The 24,318-nt window shown below is 44.0% G+C and overlaps 1 protein-coding gene across 1 annotated transcript in view; it reads left to right on the top strand.

Annotated features, from left to right (window-relative positions):
• The window catches only part of LOC128448989 (zinc finger protein 516-like), a 48,229-nt gene extending 25,281 nt beyond the window's left edge, over positions 1-22,948 (top strand). Inside the window, 6 exon segments of the mRNA XM_053431931.1 lie at positions 3,109-5,391; positions 9,252-9,334; positions 9,336-10,521; positions 10,524-10,631; positions 14,008-14,112; positions 19,276-22,948. Of these exon segments, the coding sequence (XP_053287906.1) occupies positions 3,630-5,391; positions 9,252-9,334; positions 9,336-10,521; positions 10,524-10,631; positions 14,008-14,112; positions 19,276-19,472 (3,441 nt within the window). The 5' untranslated portion in view covers positions 3,109-3,629 and the 3' untranslated portion in view covers positions 19,473-22,948.
• The last annotated feature ends 1,370 nt before the right edge of the window (positions 22,949-24,318 follow it).

Here is a 24,318-nt window from a genome sequence, read left to right as displayed (position 1 = left end):
AGGCTTACTGCTGGAAAACCCCCCACCCTCCTTTTCCTCCCGGCCCTCCTGGCCCCAAATCAGCAAAGCCATTTAATAGGAAATAAGATCATTATCCTTTGTTTTTAGCACCAGGTCTGCAAGAACCTACTACCTTATATGAGTGATATTTGGAACAGATGCAGGGACAAAACTGCAGTGGGTGAATGAATGGAGCCGAGCGTCTTTGTTTTCCCTATTTTGCTGCTACACGTCATCCCCTGATTCTCATATCATGTCATGTGTTGGCTGTTACCTACTCATGCTTCCTTGTTCCCCAAATGAAGAGGTGCATTAAGTTTATGGCTCTTTAAAATCTTCTCTTTGGGGTTTTATGCCTCATATATCTACAGTTCTTTTAACGTCTTGTGTAATTGAGGCAGAGGAATAAGTCCGATCAGACACTGTGTGACGTTTAAATACGGTTCATAACACAGGTCAGTATGGTGCCATAGGTTTAGAATAATGAAGCCGTCCCTCCAGGAAAGGACGTAGCAGCCATCTTGAGGTTAGGGCTAAATGTCAACGTTAGTATGCTATTAAGACCTTGGACAATGCTAACATGGTAATATTTAGTTGACATTTTTTTTCGATCCTCAAAGTGATTATTATTCATCCTGAGGGGGACGTGAATGTGTTTCTAGTAGTTCATGCAATAACTGTTGAGATTTTTCACATAAAACAACAAATGTGAATCTTTTGAAGGCACTAGAGCAAGTGTGGGGAGCCTTTTTCCCATCAAGGGCCTTTTCCATTTTTTATCACATTCTTCACAGGCCAAAGTAAATTATTCAACACATACATCACACTAACCTTATGGACAGCTTCTTTTCGGTTTGTTGTCTGATGTCAGATGGTAGTGATGACAACGATGATGCCACTCGCAGCTGGTGTCGCCACAAAAAGCTTTCCCAAAGAAATCCTCAATTTATCAGTACCCTGCTTGGCTGAGACAGCAATGCATCCCTCTTGTGAAATCTGGATAGAAATGCAGGCTAGAAAAATAACTGGAAATTACTCATGTTTTTGTTTAATATCTTGTGTCTTGTCAGTATTTCTTTTTGGGTACTGAAATGCTGCAGATAAGCTTTTTTATCCATGTGCATTTGTCTTTGCTACTCATCTAGTTTGACATGTTTCCAGCTGCTATGATGCTCCAGAATTTTTTCATTACGGGGAGCACACCAGACATGAAGTATTTTACTACAACCAAAAAATAATTGTTTGTCCATTCTCTTGTGATTTCCCTTAGTCTGACTTAACGCCTCTACTTGTACTCTCTCTTGACAGTTAGCCATGATGCTTGTCATCAAGTTACAGTGTTTTTACGTGATCCACACATTAATACTGCCTGCATGTCTGAAGAGTTTTCAAAAGCAAGCAGAAAAAGTGAGCTTCTATCTTTCTTTAGGATTTCTGCATGGATAGACTCTTATAGGTCTCTATCTAATTATACATTTTGTTTCAGAGTAATGTCAGCCACAGCTGCACCTCTGGCTAGAGCAGCACTTGTTCACTGGAAGCCTGGGCTTACTTAACACTCCAGGAGGAAGCATGGTGAACCATTGCGGCTGCGCTGCATTTCAATATCATAAATCATTCTAGATAGATAGGTTGCTCGGTTGCAGGGTAGTCATTTTCAGTGCGCAGGTTTAAGACATATGATTGTTCTTGTGCTAACTTCCCTCCTCCACCACCTTATCCTCTTATGATTATGATCAATTATCCACTTATAATTAGAGCCTGGCAGTAACTCAGCTTATGGGCCCTGGCACTTTATATAATAGCCTGTAATAATGCTGTCACTCACGTTTCATATAGTCCACACTTTCAGGCTCCAGCATCTGCTGAAATTAATACTCTAGCTTACGGTGGAAAATTCTTTTCATGTTTCAAAGTTGTGATCTTTATCTGAAAGGAATTTAGAAATTGCTTCTATTTTGATACGTTAAAAAATGTGTCTGCTGTCAGAGAGAAAAGAAGAAAGACGTGATTAACCTCTAGTTATTCTTAGTGAGAATATTGTGTTAATCCGCAGCAAGACATGACAATAGGTCGCAATACAGAAATGTAGACGAAACATGACAACTTTGGCAAATGTACAGCATTATATAATTTAATTTATATATATAATTACAGCAGATATCATTGACAACTGACTATGGAAATATTCCACCCATATATAATTACTCTCCTTTTATCACCATGTCTCTTTCTCTTTTCGTTTGACTCTCTCCCCAATGCCATTCAACTCCTGTTTGAGAAACAGTACAAAGCAAACTGTCTGAAGAGCCACTTCCTGTTGTGTACTTAAGATCCCTGTCATGTGATATTGTCAGTTGAGGCGGGTGTGTGAGGCCAGTATGGGGAGGGAGTACGGCAGCACTGCTGATCTTGCTGATGTGAACATGACCCCCCCTCACCACCACCCTGATTGTGTAAAGTGTCAACTCAGCCAGTGTGTTATCAGAGCGCCGGAGCCCTGCACTACTAATGCACATTCACAACACACACACACACACATGTACGCTCATAGTGGTGGTGTATGTGTGCAGTGCAATCCTTGTAGACACGGTGGACTTTATTCATGACAACAGTCCGTCAAATATGTAAATCTTCACTCAAACTCATAGTTTACACCACATTTTGGGGAATTGCAAAGATGTATCCACAACATGGGTAAATATGACTGTTACAACTGATCCAATGAATGAATACAAACAGGAAATTCATATATTTAGGGTTTGGTTATAATAAATATAATATTTTCACCTCACAAATTGCTTGTGGATTAGCATTTGCAGTCTCAAACCTGTAAGGGACTTGATCACCAACCTGAAGTCTCGGTTTACCCTCCTTTTAATTCACAGATACATTAACATATGCGGGTCTACTTCATGACACATACACTCCATAGGCAAATGCAACCATCTTTCCTACGTGTATGCAAATAGCAACTGAATGTGGCCGGAAACTGAATTTGTTTAAAAAAATACTGCAGAATCACTAATATCTTCCATTTGTCTCTTTTCTCCCATTCCTCCCCACTTGCTGTCTCCCACCACCTCTCTCTTTGTTCTTCATTTACAGGTGGATGATATACATGCAGGCTGCACTACAGAGAGCTCCCTGTTACATGACCTGAAAGCTGCTGATACACAAAAAAAACAGAGGATGAAGGAGAGACGCCAGTGACATGAATAATAGAAGTTTGGTGAATTCGCTGCGCTGACACAGAAACCTCTCAAAACTTCCTGCCACTGACATAATGATGACCTGAAACCGAGGGAGAACTTTCACTTAATTCTGAGAAAGAGAATCTCAGGTTTCCATTTTGTTCTAGGCCTCTGTTAACCTGAAAATGGGTTCGACATCTTTGTAAATGTTCAATGACAGTGCTCGTTGAAGATGGATTGATGGTGTGGCACTGGAGAGAGTGCTGAATGAGCTGCTGCGTTAGCGGTTGGATTTCTGGATGACTGAAGGCAGATAGCATTATAGCTGTTCAACCAGGGCGCTCTAGACACCCCTGGATGTCCACCTGCAGATAGCAGAGTTTTCAAGTTCTTTTCAGCTCGTTAGAGGCAAGAAAGATATAGCAGATTAGTACCATGAATACTAGAGACGATATGGAGTTGATGGAGACCCAGGCTGGAGGTCAAAAGGAAAAGCTCTTGATAGACAAGGTTAATCCTGCGAATGAGATTGAGGGTGAGGATGACAAAATCCCTGGGAGTTTCGACTGCACTGTCTGCGGACGCAGCTTCCCCTTCCTCAGCTCTTTGTCGCAGCATATGAGACGCCACACTGGTGCACGTCCTTACAAATGCCCCTACTGTGACCACAGGGCCTCTCAGAAAGGCAACCTCAAAGTGCACATTCGCAGTCATAAACTGGGCACGCTCTCTAGCCATCACTCCAACGAGGATGAAGAAGGTGGGGCTGAGGAGGAGGAGATGAGTGTTTCTGAGGGTCTCGATGGAGGTACGAGTCCAACTAAAAGTAGCTCTGCCTGCAACCGGATGATCAATGGGGATAGTGTTGACGAGAGCCGGAGGAAAGGGCCTGCAAGGAGCATGAAAAGAGAGAAGTCTGTTACTGACCAGCGGCCTTACTGTTGCCGTCTCTGTGGCTATGAGGCCCAGCGAGAAGATCAGCTCCTCAGCCACATTGAAAAGGTCCACATTACTGCAGACGCAGAAGAAGAGACGGCTGTTAAGGAAGAGGCTGTGACTGAACCTGATGCCAACCCAGCCCAGGCTGATGGGTCCTTCCCCTGTGAGACCTGTGGCCAAATCTTCAGCCAAGCCTGGTTTCTGAAGTCGCACATGAAGAAACACGCAGGGGTCCTGGACCACTGCTGTCGTATTTGTGGACGACGGTTCCGCGAAGCTTGGTTTCTCAAATCTCACATGAAAACACACAACACCAAATCTAGGTCACGGTCAAAAGCAGAATCAGCTGAGCATCCGGCCACCATCAACGATGTAGCCCAGGACCCTGATATTGTTTCTGGCGCTGTAACATCTACCTATCAAATGTGCTCTAAATGTGGGAACCTGTTTCACACCAAAGAGAGCCTAAGAGTCCATGAAAAGGTTCATGGTGTCAGCTATGGCAAGAAATCCCAGAGCCAATGCAGAGCCAGTGATGATGAGGACTCACCAGCTGCTAAGAGACGTTTTCTTGACTATTTAAACATCCGACCTGTTGAGGAAAAGACCCTGGACAATGACAGTGAAGGGGAGACAATTGTGGGGCAAAGAATTCTTGAGCTAGATCCAGTTTGCAGCTACCAGGCCTGGCAATTAGCCACTAAAGGAAGAGTTGTGGAGCCAGTGGAGCATAGTTTCAAGGCCTCCTATGGGGGAGGAGGTATGGGGGAGGACGCCCTTGCTGGAGCCGCTGTGGTCTTTGAGAAGGCGAGCAGTCGTTATGTCCTTCAAGGTCAACAGAAGCGCAGCGCAGGCAGACGCAGTAGCTCTGGGTTGGGAAGTCATGGCTCTTCAGGGGACCGGACGCCAGAGAACCTCAGCGATTCCGAGTACCGACCATCGTCTCGCCATGACCGACGACGGTCATCCCAGTCGCAGTCGTCCTCCAAGTACAACGAGTGCTTTGAGTGCGGGAAGGTGTTTCGCAGTCGTCACCAGATGATCGTCCACCAGCGGGTCCACAGGAAAGACGGACGCAGGGCGTCTGCAGGGGACAAGGAAAGAACTGCAAGGGACGACCGATGGGGCTCCACCAGTGATCCAGAGTCAGGCTCCCCCAGTCGGCCCTGCACCCCAGGGTACGGAGACTCTCCACCGGCCTCTACCCTGGGAGATCAGGCCTCAGAGATGGGTAGTGCAAACTCTGGAGGGCTTTCAGGTTAGTCAACAACATCTTTCTTTGTTCTGTCTTAATGCTGTGTCATTTTTATTAACTTTAATACCATCTATAACTCAACTAAACTTACGGTTGGTAAATGTTTGTGATTTGGGAAAGTATTTAGGAAATTTGCACTGTTTCAGTCTTTTCATCACAAACAGTTTAAATGAAGAATGTTTTATTGTAATAGATGATCATAGCATCATATGATCTTTTGTATGTAGTGGGCTTTTCCGTAAATGATGTCAGAGCATTACAGATTGCTATATTATAGTCACTGATGAGGCCATTTTTACATCCGTTATCTAATTTGATTTAATTTACTCACATAATACGATCAGAAAATATAACTGCCTAAATATAAAAGAAGAACCATGAGCATGAGTAAAGTCTGCATTAGTCTTTTTCTTGCAGAAATAACCGTAGCTCCTTTCAAGCCTCCCACTCAGGGCCTCTGGCTCTGTCACTCTGTAGTAAACATCTGTTAATGAGTTGTCCTTTGTGTAGGTGCAGCTCCTCAGCTCCTCAGCCCCTATGGAGTGGGAACTAGAGCCCCCATGTGGGAAAATAGAGAAATTGCATCATCTTACTTCACCTCTTTTTACAGAGTTGCACATAACAAACTCTATAATATAGTCAATAAACTTCAACTTCTTCTGAAAATTCTGTTTACTACACTAAAATTATCTTGTTTGACAGAGCAAGAACAATGAGGTGAATCTTATTTTGGCTCTTCTGTGGCATGTCAGTAGAGCAGAGGGCATTTTTGGAATGCCTATCATTTTTTCACCTCCACAACCAATAAACACTGCAGAACAAAAAAAGGGAGACAAGCCACCCATGGACGAGCTAAACACCCTAGGTCACTCAGGGTTGAAATGTGTTAAAGGGAGGATTCCTGTGTGTGCAGGACCTGAGATCTCTGGCTTTTGTCTTTAAGCTTTCAAACAACCTGAAAACACTGTTGGTCCAGGTTAGGAGAGTGCAGTGGATAAGTCAGAGTTGTAGTTATTGTTTCCATTCCTGCGTGTAAGTGCAGACATTCAAAAATAGCAGCCACATTTCTTCAGGCCTGATCGAGCTGCGTGCTATTTCAGGTCTTCCTGTCTCAGGAAACCCCCCTCCTCCTCCTCCTCCCCCCCCCCCCACCCTTATCTCATGTGAATATGTCCTTTTTTCTGTCTTTGCCATGAAAATCTGTCTGCATGTTTCCTTTTACTCTTCACTGATGTTTTGATTTGTACAATATAGGATTATTTGACTTGAGTAGAAACATACAAGTCCGGTACTCCAGCAGTTTAAGGTGTGGTTAGCTTCTTTTATGAGTAAAATTTTTTTCTCGCCAAAAACATTGGCATCCTGCTGGGTGGCTGCAGGAATTACATTTTAGGGCCTTTTAAACTCAGCTGTATATAAATGTATAGTATGTAATCAGACCTAATCTGGATTTGGCTTGGACCATGGATTACCATTAAACTTGGTGGGTGGATACAGTATGGGTCAGGGAAGAACCCATTGAATTTTGGTGCAGCTCTGGATCAAGGGACAGATCGAGGATTTTTTTCTCCACTTTCTTTAACATCTCAAGTGTTTTTCAACATTTTCATTGATTTCTCAAAAATGAACCATGGATCTTGATGAAAATCTGACATGTTGATATTTATGAGTTTGGGCAATTTGGCGCAGCTTGATAGAATTTATGAGGAGTTTTGGTCCTTGGGCGCTACAGTGTTAATTAGCTGGATTATGCAAAGATAAATTTCCTGGAATTTGATAGAGGAATGGGACATGACCCATGAGATTTTCTTTTATATTGCAATATAGGGTGATTTTATTTCTCAAAGAATAATTCATGGATCTAGATTAAGAAATCACTCTACTGAGTGTCGGTCTAATTAATATTTGTGACAAAGTCGTCCTTTATGAAGATATATGAGCCTTTGCCCAAAAAACATTCTTGTCAAGATCTAAAGGCCTCTGTCGATTTGTCCATCCTTCTTCCCTTTACCTGTCTTCCCCATCCCCTCTGACTTCATCTCTAATCTCTAAGGTTACCTCCTGTGACACCTCCACTGTCACTCATGCACTCCTCTTACCATTGAGCTAGCCAGGCTGCCTGATGTCTGAGGGATTGGTTATTTATAGTCTCCTCTCGATGGAGAGGGATAAGGGCAATGGAGAAAGAGACACTCAGAGGACAATGTAGTCCCAAAATACTCTGTCGTCCCTTACAGCCATTTTGCTACATTTTGTGAATGCAAATGGGAAGTGGGAGTGTACACACGCAGATACCAACATGCACGTAGGCCTTTTGATTTATGACTGATGAAAGAAGTGGATTGTTAACCCTCTGCAAACATAGTTGATGATTTACATGAAAGAATTAGAGTTGTATTCAGATATATTTGCACAAGTCCCTCTCACAACTGTAAAGCTATGGACATTTTTCAGTTCAGCTTCTCTCCCGATGAGAGCTGACACATGAGCGTTATTCTCACCGGCTCTATACAAGTCTGAAAATAGGAAGCAGTATTTTCATGGATCGTTAAGATGGATCCTTCGTGTGCTTCTAAGATACATATGTGGTTTCCTCCTGCTTTCACATGTTACTTCAGTGTCAGAAAATGGGCCCATACGGTTGGGCAGGGTGTGTGTTAGTGTGTGTTCCATGTTTGTGTGTATCTGTCAGACTGATTCAGGTTTGCGCTGATATTTCTACAACACACATATAAACATGCTCTTTTCGATTCTTCAGCTGGTTGTTAGATTTTTATAAGAACAGTAAGGGCCCTATAAAGAGGCCACATCAGTGTTACTACCCTAACTGCTAAACTGCCCAGTCCTGGGGCTTCACCTTGGCACAGTCTGAGCTGTGAGTGTTGGCCAGAGTTGCCAACAGGAAGCCAAATGAAAAACAGATGGCAGGTTACTGGTGTTGTTGTTAAACCTAGGAGGGGTGGTGGAGATGGTAATAATGGCCTAGTTACAGTATGTGATCTGTTCTTCTGTGGGAGAATTTTGTAAAATATTCATGTGTGTAAGGTTCCATGACCTGGAACATGTTTATGTTCAAACGATCCAATCTGTGGATTTCATATTACACAACAATGTATTTTCATGATCATTTTAACTCTAATTCCGATCCTTTTTGTTATTCTTCATATTAATCTCCCCCTCTAAATCTATAATTAGACATAAACTTTTCCAGTGACAGATGGGGCATATACTCCCCCTTGTGGGGAGATTACAATAGTACACAGCAGGAATCAGCAGCATGGGCTCAATTTAGTTAAAACATGTAGAATCCAAACCAAGTCCAATACATACACATATTCATACAATAACTAATCTACGTTTTTAGCCTTCATATTACTTTTATTGTACTGTGGAAAAAGTAAGTGTTGATTCAGCTCAATCTTAATGTTGTATTTTATCAATTGAGATTGCTTCTCAACATGTAGAACACTTTACATCCAAACAGTTACCACAGAGATAAATCAACACTGCTCACTGACACAAGCTGAATATATTAACCCAGTTAAAAAAAACGAATAATTCACATAAATGATTGGAACATCTCTCAATTATGTGATGTAATAATTGTTGTCTGTTTTAATCTATTTTTTATTTGTTTATTTCTCTTACAATAGCAGATGTAATAGTTCTTGTTATGGCAGAGAAGGTTCTGTTAATGTAAAATTAAAAGAGGGGATATGAGAACAGTGGCCAATACTGCGCCCTGGTGGCTGTTCACCAAAATTACATGATGTTCCGATTATATGGACTGAAGTAATGAGTTTAATCTAGACTATTTATTTTGCAGTCATTGACCTTTATGTTGTCACATCTCTCGCCTACAGATGAGAAGCCTTACATCTGCAGCCTGTGTGACTTTGTTACCTCCGAGTCGCAGGCTTATCTGACTCATGTTCGTGTCAAACACCCCCCCCGCCCCCGAAGACAGACCCAGCTCCAGCCCCAGCCCCAGCCCCAGCCCCAGCTCTAGCTCGGACAGAGGCACACCCAGTAGTTATCCCAAACTGAAGAAAGCTCTTCTCCAGGGGCTGAAAAGCTCAGCATCCCCTTCGGCTTACCTCGGTGCTCGATCGTCCCCGCTGGACCCCAGCATGACCCCTGTGGATCTGTGTGTGAGGGTTGATGGCACGAGGGGGATAGCCTCCCTCACCTTGGACAGGAAGAGCCTCCCTAGCCACAAGTGCTCCTTCTGCTCCCACTCCACCCGCTATCCCGAGGTGCTCTGGATGCACCAGACTGTGGCTCACCGCATCAACAGCAGTAGCTCCAATCTGGCTCCTAAATGGGCCTTTAAGAACAACTCAAAGGGCTCCCGGGACAGTTCGTTATCCTCCAGGAGGCGCACCGGTCCCCCACCAGTCCTGGAGGGAAAAGAGTGTCCACCACTGCCTCCACTGATCCGCAACCAGCGCACCCAGCCCCCAACCGACGCCAGTGAAGTGCAGAAGAAGAACAAGCCGACAAGTCACGCAGCCACGCCATCATCATCATCATCATCATCATCATTATCAACATCACCATCATCATCTTCCTGTACCCCCTCCACGTCATTCTCCAGGGGTTCCTCCTCCTCCTCGGGCACCCATGCGGGGAGAGTCCCTGTACAGCCAGGCGTCAGCGCCAACAGCAGCATCAGGCACACTGAGGACCAGAGTTATCCGTCTCGCTTCAGACCCAAAGTGGATATTTACCCAAGGGGCAGTTCGCTGTCATCCTCAGGCTCCACAGAGAAGAGCAGTGGCGCCCTCTCACATTCCTCAGCACCGAGCCCCAGCTCCGCCACAGTTTCCAGGATGGCCGACCGCTACTTAATGCCTCAAGAGGGCCTCGGTTTCATGCTGTCCAGCAAACATGGCCTTGCTGAGTACAGCCGGGCCAGGGGCTCCCCTCATCAGCCGCATCCCAACTCCAAGAGCCAGGGCCGGGCTAACGCCACAAGGCCCAGCGCCATCACCCATAGCTCCGCAGCGGGAGACAACTATGGAGCCCCCCAGGCACGCAGAGGCACTCTGCATAATTCCGCCTCCTCCTCTACTTCTACTTCATTGCCTTTGGAGTCTCGTGCAGATGCGAAGCAGGAGCCAATCGCTGAGACACGGAGATGCCAAATGACGTCCTCAGCTTCCTCAAAAACTACAGCCCCCACGATCTGGCCACTTTATACCACCGCTGGGGTGCAGCCAACGCCATGTTGGATCCCACTGGTAAGGAGCCATTTTTGTTCTTTTGTCCTTTTTTATTGCTGATTTACATCTAAAAATGCGAAATTTTGTGGTAACACAATGCAATAATTTGGCTTTTGCTACTTTGAAATGCCATTACTTGGGAGAGTCGTCTTCATCCCCCATCATCAGCTCACACACAATATGCCCAGGGAGTTTTGGCCTCGGTGAAAATGCCAAATGTCATGAGTTGAAGGAAAATGTTTTCCAGCCACTGAGTATCTTGTTGTTTAGCTGCTACTGGACTTGACAAGGTAAGCCAGTAAAAGACACACAGATCCACACTCAATGTTTCGAGCCATATTCGGTCAGATACACGTATTTATCCTCCCTAACACTCTCACTCACTCATAATGACCGGCACACAGACTGCTCCACTCTGACAAGGTTTGAATAGTAATGAAGGGGATATACATTAAATGAGCAGACACACGTTTACCTGGTACGATAAAAGAATCTAGGGCAGCATGTGCTTCTGTGCACGTGTGTCCGTATGTGCTCAGGTTTTTCAGATGCAAAAGTTTTTTTTTTTGTATGCCGTGAAAGACGTGACAGAACCTTTGCTGCTCTCAGGTCTGCGAGGCATGCCTAGTCTCCAGCTCCACTCTCCCAGAAAGCTGTCACAAACTGTTTAGGTCATGGCTCTGCCTGACGAGAGGCTCGCACAGATGCGAGTTGGGGGGGGGGGGGGGGGGGGGGGGGGGGCAAAACACAGGGAGCGGGAACGTAATAGGCAAAGAGGGAGATGAGACAGAATAATTACCCCACCAGCTGCTTTGGAAATGGTCATTACCCAACATCCGAATTATTTGCCTATTTTCAGTTGTGTCTCTAAGGTCAAGTGGGGCTGTGCGGAGCCAGGGGTCAAAGACAACAGCCCCAGAGCGGACGCATGACATCGCTGTCACCCGTCCAGGCACATATCGTCACCATCCGCCTTAGCCCTTTGAGTCACATGCTATAAAGTGACCTTTTTTGAGCAACTGAGTCGTTCTCCCTTCTCCCTCTCTAATATTCGTGCCAGTGTGTGTGTGTGTCTGCTTGTGTTTTTCCATCCAGCCTTGTCTTGTCTTTCATTAGTGCATCAGTGAGAAGGGCTGGCGGCCGCAGAGTAGAAGTAGAGTATCCAGAGGCCAGCAGTCCGGCTGCCAGAGACACTCTCTGTCACCTCCTCCGCCTCCCCGTCCTCCTTGTCGGGCTGCGTCCCTCCAACACTCACCGCTTTCCACCTACACACACAAAAAAACACACAACTAGTGGGCCAGGCACTGCCCAGGTATATGCCAGCTTTAATGCTTGGGGTATTTGAGCAGTTAAGCAAACCCCCAGACCCTCAGGTCTGTTATCTTTCAGCAAGAGAGGTCACAGGATTGCATGTGAGTGTTTGAGGTCAGAAGTTCATCAAACGGATCCAACGATCTTTCAATGATTGGCCTACATACAGCACATACACTCCAGGTCCTTGTTACATAGATAACTACATAATACAAATGTAAATGCCTGAATTACAGTCATTTCACTTCCAACAAGAGGTTCCTTTACGCTGAGTGGCCGCTCGCTTAGACTCTGCTTTACCATAGACAGTTGGACTTCATATCCCATAACAATTAATTTCTCGGTGCCCTTTTTCTTATACTGTCTCTTTATAGTTTCAGAAATACCATTATCTATGTTCAGTTGGAAATTGGCTGATTTTTATTTGCTAGGGTTTCCTTTTGGTTTTTAAACTGCACTTAAAATAAATACCTGTAAACATCTTTGAAAGATTTGCATTTGAATTAATTAACCTGCAACTACTCCTGTGATTCTCTTCATAGGATGTGTGTCACAGCATTGGATCTGTAACTTAAGGAGGTTAAAGAATGCTGCGGCTTCATTCGATTTATGCATTCTGCAGAATAACCTTTTTAAAGTTATCCGAATATATGTTTAAATTGTCGGTTCAACTTGTTTCTTAAGTATATTTTTTTAAGTGCATAAAAATATAAAAAAGAAAAGTTGGAAAGTGAAGACAACATCTGAACCTCCTCAGCAGCTCCATGAATAAGAAAGAAAGATTATCCTCATTTTGCATTTAGTCAAGTCATGTGATGGGATGTGTGAGCTTTGAAATCATCAAAATTCGACAAGTTGCTTCTGTATGACATTTAATTTGTAAAGGTGACTTGTGCATGTAATGTGAGTGTTACTGCATCACCCTGTGCACGTGGGTGAGTGCAAATGTAGCCAGTGTGTGCCAGGACCCAAGCAAACACACACACACACACACAAATAAATATAACTCTTGGAATGCATACACTTGCGGACACACACCTGACATGTGACACACGGGCAGCGGAGCGGGCACATCACAGCCGGGGCGTTTTAATTGCCTGTAATTTATGCGGAGTGTGTGTGTGCTGTGTGTGTCTGGCTGTCAGCCGCTGAGATGATGCTGTGTGACAGCTGCAGTCCAGCCCCTGGAGCTAGCCGCTCATAATGACACATTAGACATACTAATGATGCTCGCGCGAGTCCACTACTGACGCCGCCTACCTCCACCGCTCCAGCCGGACTCCGTGCTCCTGTGCACCCACTCACTTTCTGCCCATTACTGACCTTTACATCTCCATTCACATCTCTCCGCAAACATTGCCACGCAAAACCGTCTCCTGCTTCGGAATCGACTGATAATGAAGTCCACATTTTCCACCAGTCTTCGTAGAAAAACCTCACATGAGAAATGTCACATGGACACGCAAAACAGATGTGATTGGCCCGTGTGTGGGTGAGAAAAACTTGTCTGTCGTGTGATTTTAATTTCTGCTTCTTCTTTGATGTGTGTGTTTGATCTATGAATGTAAATTCCCGGGTCACATCTCGGTTCTGCTGGGGTCTGAGTGGAGTTTTCTCCAGCTTCCTCCCGAGGTCCAGAGACAGGCAGGTTAGGTTAATTGGAGACCTTTAGATTGGCCGTAAGTGTGGATGTGAACGAGAATATTTATTTCTCTCTGTATGTTGGAGACCCCCCCCCCCCCCCCAGTGAGCCTGAAGGAATAAGTAGTATAAATGGATGGATAGACACAAGTCACGTTTCAAAAAGGGCTTTTATTTGCAAATCAAAGGAATGACAGGCCAGAAGAGCAAAACGCCCAAAAAACACAACATTTCGACTGTAAGAGAGATATAATCCATGTTCCATTTTTTAGGCCTCCTCTTCTTCAATCCTCAAACAGCTGAATCAGCCTAATGTTCCCTCCATTCATTTGATTTACATCCTACACATGTTTTTACCAGATTAAACTTCCAGGTTGAAATGATTTGCCTTATTTATATTTTTTTAATGTGTTTTTCCTCTCTTTTTTCTCTGTGTGATCAGGGATGCTGAGGTCTCTCATGCGACAGGGGCAGTATATCTGTCACGAGTGCGGGAAGAGCTTCAGTCAGCCGAGCCACCTGCGCACACACATGAGATCCCATACAGGTAAAACATGAGCGCACACACACTCAGAGGAAAACGGATTACACATCAACACATGCAGGACATAAAAAAGGAAAAACTCAATGGATTCCTTATCAATATAAAAGCCAATACAATATCCGTATGAGTGCTTTCAGACATGCACTGAACTCCAGAGAGTATCCTGACATTCTCCGGAGGGGCTGCTGACTTTGTCTGGAGTTCCTCCTGCCAGCCCCCAGGTAAAACCTCTGGATAATGTCTGCTGGCCCATACAAGAAAACAGCTGATTATCCAGAGGATTCACAGTGAGCGAATGGGTATGTTGATGACATGTGACGGGCAGAAAACAGAATATAAATAAAAAATCCACATATCTCAGGATGAAAAGCGGTGCCATACATGTAGAAGACACAGAGGAAGATGTCAAGAGAGCTTTTGGTAATAAGGGCTGATACGTCAGAGTGCTGGAAACAAAAATGCGTGACCTCCGCTGCACAGATTCTTTACGTCCTGCGCCAACCCTCACCTAACCACTCCGGAGATTTCTGTCAACACATCTGACCGGAAAATCTCCTGCTGCAAGAAAATCTCCTGCTAACAAGATTTGTTATTATCAAATGCACAACAATAACATTAAGCAGTCGCTGGCAGTAAAATGCTTGAGTCACAGGCTCTCTTCTAGCAATGCTCAAGTAATAACAACCTAAAAAATAAAATAGAAATAGTATAAAATAGAATAAAATTGAATAAAATAGAATATCAAAATTTAAAATAGAAAATAAAGTATATATATATCTAAATATATATAAAAACAGCTGAAGAGAAAATAAAACAACAATAGTACAATGGTGCAAATATGCAAATATGTCATGGTGCTAGTTTGGTGGAGTTATTGCAGTTCAGAGGAGTTTAAAAGTCTTATGGCCTGGGGGATGAAACTGTCTCTGAGCCTGGTGGTGCGGTCCCTGATGCTGCGGTACCGTCGGCCTCCGAAGAGAAACTCTGAGTTTGCCATTGTCCGAGAACCACTCAACCTCTGTTGAAACCTGCTTTACTTGCTCATCGTTAGAAGTCGCGCAGACTAATCTACTACATCTGTAAAAACTTGACTAATTCCAGTTTTTGAGCTATTGAAAAGGACGCTGGCTTTCCAGGACCCCGGAAGAGAACAAATGGATTAAACAGATCAATTAGTCGAGTTTTTAAAGTCATTCGCAGTAACAGTTAAAGAAGTTTTTGCAGGAGCATCCGTCACTGAGAGTCTATTGTAACACAGACAAATGACCTCTGCAAAGAGCAGCCCGGCTGACAGCTTCAGTGCACTGTGCTGTGGGTAGGAGAGGTCTCAAACCTGTAGAACAACCTCATTAGCCACTTGTTATTCATGTATTACTCGATGTTCCCATTTTTTTCGCCACTCCTTCAACAGTCACTCATTCCCCTCGCCGCCCGTGTACACACATCCTCACCCGCACGCCTATTCATCCACCCAGAAACACTCACGTGAGAGGTGGAGAATATATGCATGGAGATTCACATCCTGGACGATATTTCATCATCCGACTCTTCATACGTCGACTGTGCTCCTGCGCTCGCCAAAATAAATCAACACGGATCTTTTTTGTTCAGCTGAGTGTGACAGCCAGTCTGTGAGTCCGTCCCCGCCCTGGGCCGGGCAGCTGTCTCTATTTTTTAAACTGAAACACGATTTGCTCCGGATACTGACCTGTGACAAATTGTATACATTATTAATCACATGTCAATTAGAGAGATGGAATTGTGCATTCTAATGAAGCAGAACAGCATTTGTCCACGCCAGCCTCATGAAGCCATTTGCATGTGTCCCGATGTCTTTCACTTGATTTAGACGTCCCACCTTTTCCTCTACTTTATCCTTCCCCCCCTCTACTTTTCATTTCCTCATGTCCTCATGTCCTCTTTTCCGTTCCGTTCCTTTCCTTCCCTTAATTCTTTCCTCTCATCTCACCTTTTTCTCCTGTCAGTCTTTAATTCCCCATCATATCTCCTTTACCGACACATTCTCTGTTATTACCTTCCTCACTTTCATCTTGTCTCTTCTCTCTTCCTATTTACTTTGCTTTATTTTTTTGTTGTTTCTCTATTCTTCCTCTTCCTCTATTTTCCCTCTCGTCTAACTTTTCCCAATCATTCCTGTTTCCTTTCCTCTTCGTTCCTCCACATTTTCCTCCACCTCTCGTCTTCTCCCCTCTCCCTACCTCCCATCCACTCCTGTCATGTCCATCAGCCGAGTTGGCGGTGATCACAGTAGACAGTGAGTTAAGTAGCTTCTTTATAGAGAGTGTGAATGATATGTGGCACCGCCAGTGATTCTAAGTGACAGAGGCCAAATGGTAAGTGATGCAGTGCTCAGCCTCCCCCGAGCTCTACTGTAAACACACACACACACACACACACACACACACACACACACACACACACGCCCATGCATAGGCTCTGTAAACACTTGCCGAGGCTGTAATTAATGTTGTCACCAGCGGTTGTCTTCAGCATGGACGTGCACACGCTGAAAAAGGCCAGCCACCCCGAGGCCTCCATTAACATGCGTCATATTAAATCACTGACTTGCCTCCACCAGGTTCCATCATCATCACCACCACCATCATCGCCATCATCATCATCATCATCATCACTGCCAGTTCCCCTCCATTAACGAGGGGCGCTGGTGGCAAACCTTACTGCATGCCGATGGTGGTGGAAGAGAGAGAGCGAGCGAGAGAGAGAGAAAAAAATTGCTTGTGTGAATCTGGTAGAGCTTTTAACCAAATGCCCTCCTCCCCTTCCTCCCCCCTGCCCCCCCCCCCCCCCCCCCCCCCCCCCCCCCCCCCCCCCCCCCCCCCACCCCCCTCCACTCCCTCCTTCTCCCCCCACAGTTGGGTTTGATTTTAACGGACTCCACAGAGGTACTGACGCTCACGCCACCGCTTCTGAGGCTCCCAAACAAGTATGTGGCACGATGGCTAATCACTGGGCTCCCCACCCACATCCATCGCTTCTGCATGTTGTCTTACCATTGCTGTTATGATTTTTCTACCGCCTCACCTCCGCATGTGCGTGTCAGTGTCAGTCTTGCACCTCACCATCTTTTCTGTTTTTCATTTCTTGATTCTTCTTCATGTGTAACAGTCACACGTGGCACCTGGCATTAACACATGGCATCCTCACAGCTGGATCACACCTGACATCAGCGTGTGTGTATCCAGTACACATTCAGTGGCTTTCATATTTGAATTAGACAGGGTTAATGGTTCTCATATTAATTGAGAAAAAAGCAGCTTGGCATTTTTTTAAGTTTCCCTCAAAACCTTAAACATTACAATGTTTCTTATTGATATGAATTTGCTGGGTTTCGATTATATATTCATTTCATAAACACATGAAAACCCTTTCAAATGCAAATTAAGCAAACACATTGTAGTATCCAATAGTAAAGTTCTGCTCTAATAAGAGATATGCCAACACAAGACAGTCACATGCTCACCACCAGGAGTCGGATACATCCTTCAGTTCCTCCATTGTAAGTGATGAGCTTTTCTGTTCCTGGTCTATTTGGGACATATATCAGAGGAACATACAGGCACTTAGCATGACGAGTGATTGTGAGTTTGATCGTGCAGCTGCAGCCATCCATCATCTATAACTCCTCCCGTCTAACGTTCTGAAAACTGCAGGAAAAGTTGGTCTGAATAAGTAGCATGTTTTCAAGTTGACACCTTGACATGTGTCTGTAGAGTGTTTCAGGTGGAAACATCTGCACGTAGAGTTAAGATGTATGGTTTCACATATGGAAGAGCTCCCGCTATAAGAACTCAAACTTCCATAATAAAAATAAGTGACTTGTGGGAGGTGCAGTTCAATAACACCACAACTCCCATGACAAAAAATGATCAGTTAACTAATTGGCAGATAATTCGATAATAAATTACTGATCAGTTTAATAAATATCCGATTGCTTCACCTCATCCTTTTCTTTATCTTGTATTATAGTAAACATGTAAATATCTTATTATATTATTAAATATCTGACAAATTTAACGCCTTCCCAGTGAGGTGCGTCGAGGCCGAGGGGAACACAGGAGTATATCTGTTCTGATTTGACATTCGGTGCGAGCTGGCTCCTACACACGCTGCGCCTCCATCTTAATTAATCAAACCCATCACACACAGCCACACACCCGCGTGCTCTCAGATTTACCGCACGCCATGAATGATGGGAGCAGGCGCAGCAGAGGGGTCCAATTAGATGTAGTGTTGACGCTGCTTTACGGTGACGATAACCTTTAGTATAATGTAGTGCACCGGTCCCGTCAGCCATGTTTTCCTCAAAGGACGGTGTCGTGGAGGTGCTCGCTTTCCTCTCACGTCTCACCCTCGCCGTCTTTCCAGCTGTTTCTTTTGTCTTTTTTCTTTGATTTTCGTGTGATTAATTATATCTTTTTTTTGTTTTTTATCTCTTGTTCTCACCCCCTTCGTTCCTTCCTCTCTGTTGTGTTACTGATGATGTATGATAACAGCTATATTTCCTTGTTTCTTCTTTGGGGAGAGGGGGTGTGGGAGGGGCCAAGGGGAGTCATTTGTTTCCCCTGCTTTGATATTCCTCCATTTATCAAAATGATAATTAGGTGCAATTAAATGGCAATCTCATTTGTTTTGTTCAGGTGCTTGTTGCGTACTTTATTATTATTTTTTTTCCCTCTTTTTTTTTCTCGCAGAGGTGTCTGTGCCATTGTAGGTCAGTCTAATTAGAAAAGAGAGTATAGTGTGTATGTGTGTGTGTGTGTGGTGGAGGGTAGGCTTGTGTGATTGAGAGAAAAGCGTAGAGAAGTGTGTCACAAACAGAAAGGAAGCGTTATTCCATCTGGGTCAGGATAGAATGGCAGAGCGTTTACTTTTTAAGTTGAATTAAGTGTAAGAATAAAGAAAAGGAATGTGAACGCTTCTCTTAACCTGCATCATGTTTCCCTTTTTTTCCTCTGAATACCATCACGTGTCTTGGTTTTATGTTTGTCTGTGTTCGCTTGTGTTATTTCCACCGTCTTATCTGTGATTTATGTCGTATTCTGTTGCATTCATCTATAACGTCACCTGGGGCCTCTGTACCTGACCTATCAACTGTGTGTGTTTGTGTGTGTGTGTGTTCCTCAGGGGAGAGGCCATTCTGCTGCCAGCTCTGCCCATACCGAGCATCTCAGAAAGGGAACCTAAAGACGCACGTCCAGAGTGTCCACCATATGCCTTTCGACAACAGCCTGTACCCAGACACACGGAGCTTGCCACTGAGCCAGGAGGAGCAAGGAGCACTGGCTGCCAAACACACACCAACCACACAACAACAACAATAACAATCTCCTCTGGATGTACTATGATCTGGTTTTGGGGGCCAGACTAGTCAGGGAATCAAACAACTCCAAAACACAGCCACCACTCATAGAAATCTGCAAATGGGACCCGAGACAAATGATTTACTTTTTGAGCCTCTCCTCTCCGCTGAGTATCCTGCGAGAAGAAATGTATAAAATTAAGGTTCTTGTAATTTTTTTTGAAGTACTTTTGTTTTTGTTAAGAAGTTAGTTAAAGCTGTGCTAGGCAGTTGTAAAAGCAGAAAATATAGGGCCACAGAAGAAGGAAATAATAGATGGAAAGGAAAGGTGGATTCGCCAACGTTTGCTCTTTTTAAATGTGAAGTTTGGCAAAATAAGGAAAGTTGTGTTAAGTTTACATCAACGTAAAAGGACGATGGAACACAGGGGTCCTACGAACTGAAATTCTTACCTCCCGCTGCCATTTTGGAGGCACCACCACCTGCTTAGCGCATCTCGACAAAAGGCAAAAAAAAGATTTTAGTAGAGGACTGTGGCATTGCATGGCTTTTTTGTTTGCGTTATTGTATGAGTTTGTGCGTTCCTCAGGACACCAATCATCCAGGAAATGACACGAGAGAGGAGAGGATGCTCTGCCCTTCATCAACAGTCAACTGACACATTGCAAGCTCGTCTCATCTTGGCTCTAAGTCATGAAGATGGCGACTTCTATGTGTGTGTGGTTGTGTGTGTGTGTGTCTGCGTGTTCAACTCACTTCCTTCCACTCCAGAGTGCAGCGACCACTCGGAGGCTGCACAGCTGATGATTAGGGAGAGAGCGAGACTGAGTTGGAGAGAGGTAGGAGTACAGAGAGAGAGAGGGAGAGGGAGAGGGAGAGAGAGAGAACGCTAATGGGGGTGTCTGCTTTAGTGCTCATTAAAAAGAGTGTGCGTTTTTAATAGCCAATATAAATGAGCGTACCACTTTTATGGTCATTCAATTATTGTCCATTTAAGGGGAAAGAACTGAGTGGAGGCAGTTTTCCTCCATAACTCCATCACGTCGGGGAGTGACTTTGAATTAGACTCCACAACAGAGGGAGTGGCAGGAACTCGTAAGTGGATCGGACAGATCAAGCCTCAGCTTATGTCCCTGTACATGCAAAGGACAACATGGTACTGCTAGTGTTGGAAAAACTGCTTTTATTGCTTTTTAAAATTTGTTCTTTTTCATTTTCAAATAATTGTGAAAGATTGCAGCTTCATTTGCTTAATTTGGAAAGTTAGAAATACAAATACAATTCAAAATAAAACTTGAGTAGCTGAGTTCTCTGGATCAATGTGCATTATTCCTAAACTGTCCATCTATTACTTTAAAACAGGCAAATTAAACAAAAACAGACATATCATGCAACATGTACTTTTGACATAACAAATGATTTTGTCAATAAAACATTTAGGACAGACCCCGAATCTTACGCTTTGTCCATACTAATGCAGATATTTTTGCTATAAAAAATCTTCCCTGGTATTTGACAGGTTGTTGACATAGACTTTTTTTGCCACTGACCTGGCATGCTTGTTGGAGTGTAGTCATTTTTGTGTTCACGTCTGGAAGGAGATATTTTGTAAAACAAGGTTCAATATGTATTGGACAAATATCTGCAAAAAATATCTGCAGTAGTGTATGCAAGGCCTACATTTCTTGAGTTGAGATGAGAAGATTAGCATTTTAGAAAGACAGAAAGGAAAAGGTAATAAAGAGAAAGAGAGAAAAGAGAGAGAGAGAGAGAGAGAGAGAGAGAGAGAAAAGAGAGAGAGAGAGCAGCCAGAGGTCAGGAGGTCAGGATTCCAGAGAGATCAGGGATAAATACACAAGTTGGACACATTCTGAGGCCTATTAAACTGTAGCGCCGTCACAGCCTTAACACAGATGTGTGTGTGTGTGTGAGAGTATGTGTAGGTGCATTCTTTTCAAACCTCTCCATACTGTGTAAGAGGTTCACTCGCTCCTATGTACTCCAGCCTCCCTCTAGATAGAAGCTTTAGTGCAGCAGCCTACCTCCTCTGCGTTGAAAGCCTGTTTTAAGTTTTTGTCGGCTGGTTATAAAGGTATAGAACTGCTCTTTGCGAGGATGAAATGTTCTTTTCTTTGGTGTCCCGTGCTTTGTTTCCCTCCCCTCAGCGGTCTGCAGAGATTGAACAAGCCATGCCTTGACACACTGGGGGAAAAGAAGAAGTAGAAGAAGAAAAAGCAAAGGTAGCTCAAAGTAGCTTCGACTCGAAAAAGCAAGAATAGAACTGTCGATTTTGTGGAGACCTTTTTTTTCTGTACACGTTAAAAAAATCAAAATTTACACCAGTTGAAGTCTACAGAGCGAACAGAGTACTGTACATCCCATCTATTTTGAGACCTCAGACGTTTTTACAGGATGATAGCATGGTATGCTATACCAGAGGGTTGTTAAGATAAGCATACAATATCGTGTGCTTGATTATGTATAACAATACACATACAGTGTGTTTATTGAAGGTGTGGGTAGTGAAAATACTTGAAATGGATACTCTAACCTTTGTGGTAGTGTACTACTAATACCAATGTACAGAATTCCCTTTAAGATTAACTCCTCAGTTATGAATTTGTACTCCGAAGTGTGACTTAGAAAAACTATGAAGTGGGAGTCAGTGTATGTAATATAAGCTGTATATCTGTAATCCACTTTTACCAAACCCTTTATATACAGCAGTAGAAACCAAATGGCATTACTAGTGCACTTAGACTAGGTTACTGCTTTAACTGTTCTCATTTTGTCCAGTTCTAGCCACAAGGTTTCTTTGAGAATGTCTCTTTAATTGTGCCGGCTAACACACTGCAACGTCACTTCTGTTCTAGGGGCTTTAGGACGATTCCCGTTGGTTTTTAGCGGCGAATGATTTGTTCGGTGACAGCGGTGCGGCACAGCTTTTTAGCTAAGTCTCCTCATGGGAAGTAAGATAATGCTAGGTGCATCAGGCAGTGCTTATTTTTTTCAGAAAGATGTAAGAGTGTGTTTTTAGTCTTTCTCTTTGCTAAACTGTAGGATTTGTTCAGTAGCTAGTCATGGCTGCCCTCCCAGGCACTGGCAGGTGTTGTTCTTTTTCTTTTTGGTCAGTTGTTTTTTTGTCATGCCTCTTAAGTTGTTTTATTTGTGTCCTTGTTGCTTTTTTTATTTGTGATGAACTTCATGAGTAATTTACCTTAGAAGACATTATTATTATTCCAAATGTAATCGGTTGACATCTGTATTTATTATCACTTCAAAAAGGATAAGAGGACAGGGGTAGACAGGAGTGTTTGTTTTCATTTGATTTGTCTGGGGTTTTATTTTTGTTGTTGTTTTATAACGTGTTGTTTTCAAGCCAGCAAGCCGATGTGAAAGCTCTACCTCGTCTGAGCCATTCTCAGTTCTGTTACACTTTTGTACATCATTTCAAAAAGATGTAATGTCATGTCCACAATAAAGACACGGAAAATGCCACCTGTTGTCACCGCCTTTCATCTGGTTCCGCTTGTTTTGCCGCTTTGACTGAACACGTCCAAGTTTAGATGAAAAAGCTTGTTACAGTTTTCAGATTTTTAATTTTCCATTTGACTCACACTAGAAAAATGCAGTGCGCTGTCTGTGATTATTGACAGTATTAAAAATTGTATGTATTTAGCATTTTCTTGTGGTCATTCATTATCAGATACTTTCTTACGTCATTTTTCATCTCATTTGTTGAAAGCTTCACATCCTGATAACCATCAATAAATAAAGTTATCTGAAATGTACCTGTCTGTCACTAACCGACCAGCCTGGGGATCAGGGTCAGTCAGTGTAAGTCGGGTGGCGGGCAAGGGCGAGGACCTAAGCGTGCCAACAGGTAAACTAGTTTAAATAATCTTCTTCCCACGCATGCACTTAGCTGATCTCAACTCTACCACACGAACATGCTTCCTAAATACAGTCTGGTGCGTCTCATCGTGCCTTCTGGCCACGGCGGGGTTCCATACATAATCTCCATTGCCTGCAGAAGAAAGTGAGAGTGGTCATGATTCATGGACACGAGGTGAAAACAGATCAGACCTCAGCCACACACCGCAAGCTGTTCACTTTCATAGCATGTGACACATTTGATGGATGGAGACTTTGATGTGGGCCCGGGCCCGTTGGCACCTTGATGTCCACGTGTGGCCGCGCAGCTGAAGTCGAGCTGCCAAGCAACGGTGATGAGAAACCCCTCGCCCTTCAACTACGAGGGACCACCTAGGGATCGGTTGCTACTTTGCCAGTCCCTTTCATGTTCGGCGTCTATGTGCACCATCTGTCTGTCGGTTTGAGTGACAGCTGAATGACGGGTTCCCTCTGAGAACATGGCACATAACGTTAATGCCAGGCAGGCCTGCAGGCTGAGAAAAGACTGCAGCTGCCCGTCACTCTTCCCAACCTCATCAGTCACCGCGGAGACAGACGTGACGGCCCTGAGCTCCCCGGAAAACCTGTTCGCTGACATCTTTTCTTTCTGTCACACGGCGGAGAGAAGCTGACTGACTGACTGAGTGACTGACTGAGGTGGAAACTTCACTGAACGTCAGGCGAGCTCGAATTTGATGATAGGTGTGTTGGTGAACAGAGTGTAGTGTGCTTTTTTTGTATCTTTTCCAACTTCATTGTAAAAAAGGGAGCAGTTGTTCTCCTTCGAAGTCTTTAATAGAGGTGTTAACAGCGGGTGTATCAACACAATGCTTTTCTCCCATTGCGCAGGAAATCTACAAGGTCTTTTTTTACCTTTTCAAATGCATGCTTATATTATTTTTCTGTGTTGACCCATTGAGATTGGATGGGATTAGATGTTTAGACTAACTCGT

Source organism: Pleuronectes platessa, chromosome 10 (assembly GCF_947347685.1).
Source record: "Pleuronectes platessa chromosome 10, fPlePla1.1, whole genome shotgun sequence".
Lineage (NCBI taxonomy): Eukaryota > Metazoa > Chordata > Actinopteri > Pleuronectiformes > Pleuronectidae > Pleuronectes > Pleuronectes platessa.
The sequence above is the reverse complement of the archived record's forward strand: the minus strand, read 5'-3'. Positions and strand labels throughout refer to the sequence as shown.